Source organism: Rhododendron vialii, chromosome 3a (genome assembly GCF_030253575.1).
Source record: "Rhododendron vialii isolate Sample 1 chromosome 3a, ASM3025357v1".
Classification (NCBI taxonomy): Eukaryota; Viridiplantae; Streptophyta; class Magnoliopsida; order Ericales; family Ericaceae; genus Rhododendron; species Rhododendron vialii.
The window spans coordinates 6926055-6935371 of record NC_080559.1 but is presented as its reverse complement, the minus strand read 5'-3'; the positions used below and the strand labels follow the sequence as shown (position 1 = coordinate 6935371).

The 9317-nt window shown below is 36.1% G+C and overlaps 1 protein-coding gene across 2 annotated transcripts; it reads right to left on the bottom strand.

The window, feature by feature from the left end:
- Nucleotides 1-1309: 1309 nt before the first annotated feature.
- On the bottom strand, nucleotides 1310-6530 carry LOC131318501 (F-box protein At2g39490-like). Of its 2 annotated transcripts, XM_058348321.1 has the most exons (3): nucleotides 5589-6530; nucleotides 4724-4882; nucleotides 1310-2460 (listed from the first exon to the last, which is right to left on the bottom strand). In XM_058348321.1, exons 1-3 carry the CDS (start codon nucleotides 6417-6419, stop codon nucleotides 2077-2079), a joined length of 1374 nt encoding a protein of 457 aa, XP_058204304.1. In that variant the 5' UTR covers nucleotides 6420-6530; the 3' UTR covers nucleotides 1310-2076. The 2 variants fall into 2 exon arrangements, with proteins under 2 accessions (XP_058204304.1, XP_058204305.1); XM_058348322.1 differs by lacking the exon at nucleotides 4724-4882 and having other exon boundaries at nucleotides 5589-6502.
- Between the last annotated feature and the right edge of the window lie 2787 nt (nucleotides 6531-9317).

The following is a 9317-nucleotide window of genomic DNA, read 5'->3' as shown; positions in this document are numbered from 1 at the left end:
GCTTTTCAGGCATGAAACCACCCAATTCAAACATGATGTAATCAAGGGAAGTGGAAATAGTGGATTGATTGAACCACTATGAAATGGTTGCAAGTAAGAGTGTTGGAAGGAAAGTTTGAATTAAAAAACAAAACTAATTAACTTTGAAGACAGCTGGGCAGGAGATTGGAAGCCGTTAAGAAGACCCAAGAACATGCTTATAAATAGAAGAAATTGTAGAAGGAAGAATCCCTAGACAAATCATCAACAAACAGCTATGCTATGCTTGGTTTGTCCATAGGCAGTAAATTAGGAACTTAGACTTCGTTCGAAGTAGTTAGGAGTAGCTTGTAGTAGTTACATTGTAATCTGTTTGTGTTATTTCAAAGTTGGAGAATCATTTGGAAAGTAAGTTGTTTTGAATTTATCAAGGTATCTTGTTTCTCTTTGATTGTTGAATTTCTAGTGAATTGTTGTGCCGTTTCAATACTTCAAAGGAAAAATCCTCTTCATTGAGTCTAGTTGCAACAGTTGTTTTATGAACTTTCCTTCATCTACTCCTCATGTTTTGTGTTGTGATAATAAATCTGCCATAGCTTTGGCTTGTAATCTTGTGTTCCATGTTAGGACAAAGCATTTTTTTTTGCTCGGCAAGGACAAAGCATATTGAAATTGATTACCACTTTATCAGAGATCAAGTTGTGAATAACAAAATTGTGCTCTATCTAAGGCTCAGTTAGCTGACATTTTCACCAAAGCCTTGTCCGTTTCCGGGTTTCAGCTTCTCAAATCCAAACTCAGAGTTGGTGCCCCACCCCTAAGTTTGCAAGGGGGTGTAAAGGTGTCCACACCTGATCATAACTCAAGTTCAGCTCGCTCCAATGCAACTGCCACGTCAGGTGTTGATTAGTTAAGGTGGTTAGTGATCTGTTGTGATTAGGGAATTAGGTAATCAGTTTGTTGTAATTAGCAATGTAATTAGCTGGGATATAAAAGTCTGGGCTCTCTCTTGTAACGAATTCAACGAAAATAAGAATACAAAACCGTAGACTTTCTCTCTCTTCTTCTTGATTGAATCTTGAGTTTTCTGTGTTAGATTTGCTATATTTGTGGAAATTCTTCATAAACAAATGTTTACGGAACTCAATCTCGATCATCCAAAAGTGTTTTGAACGGTCCGGTCTGAAATAATATTATGTCGACAGTGTTTTTATGATATCTCTGAGCTTTATTCTGTCACTTATTTTTGTAGGGCCATATATACAATTCCTTCCATTTTACGACATTTCACTCCTCTCCCTCCCAAAGGAAAAAATCAAAAATCAAAAGCTTTTATTTTTATTTTTGTCAAAACGGTAGGAATTTTATTGAATAATCAACAAGAACACATTAAAGACAGTGATTATCATGCTCAAGAGAACTCAATAACCAAATAGGAGGCCTAGCTTTCCAAGTCCTTAGACCAGGACCACGCAAACCCGAACTAGCTAAAACATGAGCAACTGAATTATCCATTCTCCGAACAAACCGGAATTCACAACAAAAAAATTAGGCACTGCCCCTCGAATATCTTCTATAATCACATCCGCTCCTGCCGGGCACACAACTTTTTCTGTATATAAAATTCTAACCAGTTGATGAGGATCCCCTTCCACCACAATTGATCTCAGACCCAACATCAGTCAGAAATCCAAAGCTGCTCTCCACGCCAAAGCTTCCGCGCACAGTGCCGAATCTGTCTCCCCCATATAACAAGCTCTGGCAGCAACAAAATCCCCAACAAACTATTTCCTCGACAAAAGGTACCATTTCATGACGAATTTTGGATTTCCTCGCGATAGACCATTTTTTTGTAGTGTCCCTTGGCCTAGCACATATTTCCACACTCCGTCCACATTAACCTTCAGCTCACCACTTACCGGCGCACTCCACCTACTTACATTGCGAGTCCGGCCAGCCCTTTCCCAAGTCATTCTTTCTTGCTGCTTTTCAACAGCGTTAATTAACAAATCCCTCCGCATCCCTTACCGCCATATACACTGCTTGTTGTGGGTCTATGCATCCCTCCTTACAAATCAAAAGCTTGAACACCTAAATTTACAACCAGCGGAAACTATTTTCATCTTCGATTAATCCAAAAAAGTAGTCCTTGTTCGGAGAAGAAATAACTAATCGCTTCGGACTGCACGCGGATGTCTGGTTCAACTGACTCTTGGGAATTTTTGTGACCCGCCGTGACTGTTTTTCAGGTGATATTACAGTCATGGATTTAAGAGCAATTGACTTCCTAAGTAAAAGATCCATTAGCATCATCAACTGATCATTCTGTTCATTTGTAAAACCTTCCAATTGAATGAGTTTCAGACGTTCAAGTTGACAAACATTCGACGTCTCCATTTCGTAGTAGTCCATCCACAAGTGAGGCTCGTGCCAAAATTGGTGGAAATATGGGCAGGTGATGGAGCTCAAGTTTTGATCAATCTGCACATAATTCAAATGAATTAAGAGTCCGTTCGATTAGGAAGAGGAAAAAATGCTGATAATAAAAAATGAAAGAAAATGAAGTTGCACAAAGAGAGTGTGAAGAAAATTTATTTTCTCTCATATATTTGATCGATTAACTCTGTTGAGAATAAATTCTCTCCGGCTGATCAGGAAACCCAGCCATTTCCGCCCCACCAATTAATGCATGACACCTCAGCGAATGCCTTTAAATTCTTTGTAAAGTGTCAAAGTGACGTTCTTAAACAGAGGGCTTTACAACAGTACAAGTACTATGGTTACTTTAACTAGGGTTGGTTATTCCATTATGTTTCCATGTTTTTGAATTTGAACGACATTTCTTTCCCTTTGTAACCGTTATGCTTAGATTTTTGGGATTTTTGGACTTTTGTTCTTATTCAAGTTCTTTTCGTAGTATTTACTAAATTTAAGTCTAACTTTTGTGAATTATCGATTCGTCGTGTCAAGACGAATCGGAAGAGTAAGAAATATTATGACTTTTACCCAAATTTGTTTTGAAATATCCAATATAAAACCGGCTTTTTCCGCTTTATCTTAGATATTTGAAAAAAATATTTGGGTAAAAGTCATAATTTTTTACATTTCCGATTCCTTTCATTGAGACGAATCAATAATCCACAAAAATTTTGACACAAAACTAACAAACGCGAATTTTTTTTTGAGGCCACATTTGTTTTGTTCTTAGTTTTGCACAAAACTTTTGTGGATTATTGATTCGTCTCAACGAGAGGAATCGGAAAAATAAATTTTTTTATACTTATACCAAAATATTTTGGAAAATAACCATTTTTTAACAAAATAAGTCAATGACTTAGTAAAAAAAATTTACTTTTCTAATTACTCTCGTCGAGGCGAATCAATAATCCACAAAAGTTTGGAGCAAAACTAACAAATGCAAAAAAAATTAAATCAAATAAGGACAAGCCAACTTATTTTCTAATAAATTTAGGAGAACTCACCCTAAATATGGACAGAAACAAAAAGCTCAAAAATCCTTTAGTGGAACGACAAAAAAAAAAAGAGAGGAAAGGAAAGGTGCGTTTATTTTTACTGTTAGCTGATTTTTGGGCTTCTCTTTCAATAGAATAGTGAAAGTCTACTTCTGTAATTGTGGGAAAGTAATAGAATAAAATACCGACCCCTAAAGTAAGCACAGTACTTGTACTCAGGTTGTAATTTGTGACCAAAAGCAAAAGAAAAAAAAAAGGAAGGCCCTGTTTTGCAGGTGACTTTTTAAAGCCTTTAAAGGCAATTGCTGAGGTGTCGTGCATTTATTGGTGGAGCGGAAATGGCTGGATTTCCTCATTAGCCGGAGAGAATTTATTCTCTTTGGAAAAACCTTGACCTGTATTTTCCTTCAAAATAAGGTATGAGAAAAGAGGAATATTTCAGACTGAATTATAGATAACCACATTCATAAGAAACAAATTATATAAGTTTAGTTAATGTTTGCTCCATTCGTCTCTTCTTAAGTGTCCTATTTCGTACATTCAACTTTTTATATAATTTTTCACAATTATCCTTTATGGAGACATATAGAATCATTACACTTTCACTCACAAACTTTTTCAATGGCATTTATTTTTCAGGATAAAATGAAAAATGTACCAACTTTTACATACTAACTTTAAAAAATGGACACATAAAATATTGGAATATTAAAAAGGGGACGAAGAGAGTTTTTCAGAATATTCATGAAAAAAAGAAATCTTTAATGGCTTGTTAGATGAGTTTTTTTTTCAATATTTTTGATAATTGGATATCTAGGTCAGCTTACGTGCAACTCGATTAATCAGATGTATATTTTTTTTGTTAGATGAAAGTTTCGCTTACATGGATTTCTATTATCACAACCCTACCATTTAGAAAAAATTGCTTAATAGTACTCCCTCCGTCCTTTTTTAAATGTCTTGCTTCGTAACTCCAACTTATTTAGAAAATATCATCATTAAACTTTTCACATCAACTTTTATCTCCCCTTTTTTCCTATTTACCCTCTATGGAGACATTATCATTACATTTTTACTCACTAACTTTTCAAAATGAAATTTACTTTTATGGGCAAAATGAAAAATATACCAATTTTTACTCACTAACTTTACAAAATGGGCACTTATTATGGGACAGCTCAAAATGAAATACTGGAGTTTAAAAATGGGACGAAGGGAGTACATTGTTTTGGTTATGTATCAGTTTCATTACTTCCTTATTATTCTCTCACCATGATGAACAATTTTTCCAAGTGAGGTGATATGTGTAAGAAGCAAGCCAATGAATCCCTCTCTGTCTGGTTCATCGAAGCATCAAACCAGCTTAATTCCTTCAACTTGTCGAATCTGAACTGAAGCCTTCCGAAAATCACCCCTGCTGCACACAACCGCTTTTTTGAAGTGGAAAAAGTAGTTGAAGTTAGATAACAAATTGAGCATTCAAGAAATTCCAATAAAGTTAAATTGAGCATTCGAGGAATTACTCATATACCCTTCTTCAAAAAAAAAAAAATTTCCAATAAAGTGAAGGAAAAAAAAAAAAAAAAAAACTTCTCAAACTGCTCGATTGTTATTTCCTACATGGGCGAAGGCACTAAAGGATAGAACCCACTCACTTTGATCTTCCACCAAAACATTTGATAGTATGCAACCAAATTTTGCTATTTTGACCCCACAAAAAATTTCTACATTGTCCTAATTTGTTTGGAATGCATATAAATCGCAAGCGTTATCTTCTTTTCAAGAGTTCATAATGCTAGAAATGAGACTATGATGCATTATTTTACAAATATAACATGTTTTTTGGGGCCAATTATGAGGCAAAAATAAATTATTTGTTGATATCGATCTTATAATTAACATCTTAATTTAGTTATTTTTGGACTTCTACGTAGAAAAAATGTAGTTGCATATGAATCTAATTTGTGACCTCACTAACCAAAATTTCTGGCTCCGCTCCTAATTTCCGAGATAAATTTTCAAATACTTTTTGAAAAATTAGTTCTAAAAACACCAAAAGGATGTAATCAAAAGATTTTAAGCCAAAAAGAAGCAAGGAAAATTAAAACACCAAAAGAAAACGAAAAAAAAAAATACCTCAAGAAGCCACCCACTAATCTTGAGAATCTCAACATCCTTGAGAGAGAAAAGAAGATTCAAAACATCCTCACAATCAAATTCACTTCCGCCAAAACCTTCTCTCAAATCAAGCACCACATCAACCAAATTCAGACATCCATTTATTTGAATCAGAGGAAGTGCTCCTCTGTACCACAAGGACTTCAAATTCGGTGCAGAAATCGCAATACTTTCTACCTCTTCACAACCCTCCACTTCAAAACTATTGAGAGAATCACTTGCTTTGATATCGATGCTCTGAATCCCACTGCATTTCTCAAGCTTCAAGCCCTCGAGAAACCGGCAGCTGGAAAACAGAGTCGAAACCAAGTTGTGAGTAATTTTGTTGACTGAAACCAGATGCAGAGTCTTTATCGATAAAGAGAAATTGGAGATTCTAGGAGTCGGATCGAAAACCAAGTTAAAATTGCTCTTGATTTCTTTTCCCTTTTCAAAGAAATCTAGACGGAGCTCTCCTCCTCCTTCCCCACCCTTGGCAGCTGAGAAAAACAGAGGTTTCTGTGTCTTCTCCGTTTGGAGAGAAAGTCTCCAAAGCTCTGGAGAACTGGAGGACTTCAAGAGCAAACCCACGATTTGATTTATCTTCTTGCTAGCTTCATCGTCGGTATCACTGGTAATTTGATTCGGGTCGGAGTCGAATTCGACTTGGAATGGAGTCCAGAGGGTTTTCCATGAGGTGGAGAGAGTGCTGGTTCTTACAGCCTCTTTCAATGGGATTAATGAAACGATTAGGCGAAGGATTTCAGGGGGTAAGTTGCTCATCGTCGTTTCAATCCTCTCCTCCTCCATGGATTCTGTGGTGTTCAGAGTTTAGAGTGGTATGAAAAAAGTTTGAGAAATGAAACCAGTGCAAAATTGAGAGGTGACCCTCTCCGCACTAAGGGCCTGCTTGGAAGGGGTATTGTGAAGGGAATATCACAATCCATCCTTTTAGTACCTGGGCCCCAGCGATGGACCCGTTTGGCGGATTCTATGGTGTTCAAAGTTTAGAGTGGTATGAAAAAAGTTTGAGAAATGAAACCAGTGCAAAATTGAGAGGTGACCCTCTCCGCACTAAGGGCCTGCTTGGAAGGGGTATTGTGAAAGGGATACCACAATCCATCCTTTTAGTATCTGGGCCCCAACTATGAACCCGTTTAGCAATTCTAGTTGGAGGGGTTTTTATCTTTGGCCCCTCTTCCATAATACCTGCTAAGACCGGTTGAGGGGGTCTTACCGATGGATAGGGTCTGACATGTTATTATGTAATACCTCCTAATTCCCTTCCATTTCGGACGATTGTATCCCTCGTAATTCCCCGTTTCAACCCCAGGTACCCATTTCATGAGCAAAAGCAAAAAAAAATTAAGCATTCCAAATTTCAATTCGTTTGAATCGGTGAAAAGATTTTAGTTTTTTGATTATTTTATCCTAAATGGTCATAATTAAATTTTGACTCTAGAACTCTTATTGATTAACACTAAGAAAGTCGTACAACCAAATATCTTAGGGTTAACCAACGAGAGCCCTAGAGTCAAAATTTAATTATGACCCTTTAGAATTAAATGATCAGAAAAAGAAAATCTTCTCACCCATTCAAACAGAATAAAATTTGGAACACTTAATTTTTCAACCTGCAGTTTATATATTAAAAAATATGGTTAAAAAATTAAGTGCTCCGAATTTCAATCCGTTTGAACCGATAGAAAGATTTTAGTTTTCTGATCATTTTATCCTAAATAGTAATAATTAAATTTTGACTCTAGGACTCTCTTTGATTAGCCCTAAGAAAGTCCTACAACTAAATATCTTAGGACTAACCAACAAGAGTCCTAGAGTCAAAATTTAGACCCTTTAAAATTAAATGATCAGAAAAATAAAATCTTTCCACCCATTCAAACGGATTGAAATTTGGAACACTTAATTTTTTTTCTCAACTTTCCCCAAAATCAAGCCTTGCACTTTTTTTTTTTTTCTGTCCCTTGAACCTCAAAAAAGCACGTATTTATTCTAATTATAATCAAACTAACAAATTTTGTCATAAACACTGTATAAGGGCAAAAAAGTCATTTAACAGCTTTTTACATCAATTCCCCTTTCTTATACCCCAAATTAATCCTCCATCTAAACCAATTACTATTTAATTAATACCCCTTTCATAAACATCACATAAATGTGGGCCATCCTATATTAACTAATACCCCCTACTATCTAATCTCCCATTCTTACATAATACCTCTAAATCTAATCCCGCATCCAAACGAACCCTAATATCCTTGCTCTCTTTTCACCGGATATATCTAAAACTCCTATTTGTTCAGTTGATAGCTTTAGCTGGTTGTGGGTTTTTCCTCGATTGGGTAGTTGTTTTCTTCTTGGAGTATGTATGCCCCTGTGGCATCTTGTAAGGTTTTTGGTATAAAATATCAATTACCCAAAATAGAACTCAGCTACGGCCACCGACGCCTATGTGGGGTCCACTCCGGGTTGGACCGCACGGATGATCTATTTTCCAAATGAAGGACAATTTGAGAAACTTACACCGAACCAACCACCCAACTGATGTTTACTCAGACGGCCAAGATTTGGGCACGAGCATCTCCAAGATTTGGTTTGATGGATTTAGCATACATAGAAATCGTTTCTTCACAAGTACTTCAGAGTTTTTTAATGCCATTTTATGGGGCCCTTTTTTTGAAAATTTTCAAGGCACACACGAATTGCGTAGAAGTTGTTTCTAGACTCAATTAAATATTTTATCTATTCGTATTTGTCTCAGAGCTTTATTATATATATACGGCTCAAATTCAATTGAATAAACCGAGTGTATTGGATCAAATCGAATAAACTTAACTAGACCAACACCGAAGTTATTTGGTCCAGTCTCGGGTTACACGGTTTCAAAATCGTGTAAACCAATTTAGTGGTAAAATTAGTGCCAAATCGGACCAAATTAACGGAACAAAATTGAACTCCTTGATTTCATTATCTCTTGACTCCTCGCTTTCCATTTCCATCATGCATTTATAAGGTCGTAAAATGATGTGCCCCACTAGGAACAATAATTTACTGCCCAAATTTTTTGGCTCTATATGTGTCGGAGCACATGCAGCGTTGTCCCACTTCTTTGGCTCAAGTCCCGTTCATAGTTTTTGACTTTTTAAGGAAGAATTAAGAATACCAGTAGAGAGATCGATTTGTCATTAATAAGTGGGTCTCCTCCACTTGTGATTTGTGAATGTTTCTATGCCACTCATACGCACATCCTTGTTCTATCTATTGAACCTCGGAGCATGTTGTGCTCAACACGAGAGCCATTGGATCTGAGCTGTTGAATGCACGATTATCTTCGATAATATTCTAGACAAGAGACGTTCAGCCATGTGGTTAAGCCCCTACCCAAACCCTTGATTGTTTATGCATTTCATGTTCGTGAATGAGCTTTACATTTCCTACAAGCTTGGAGTGGATTTTTTTGTTATAGTTTCCAGGAAAGAGGTTTATAATTTCTGCACCAAAAATATGCCGTCTTTACTCTGATAATATATGGTTATATATGGTAGTGATTTCACTCTCTCACTTTTTCTTTTTTCTTTTTGTCCTTCTATATTTAAATTTACAAAATTAACTTTTCGTTTGTATACTCTTCAAACTTTGACTGACAATATTGTAAATTCACGTTGCAAGAAGACAAAAATGGAGTGTGAA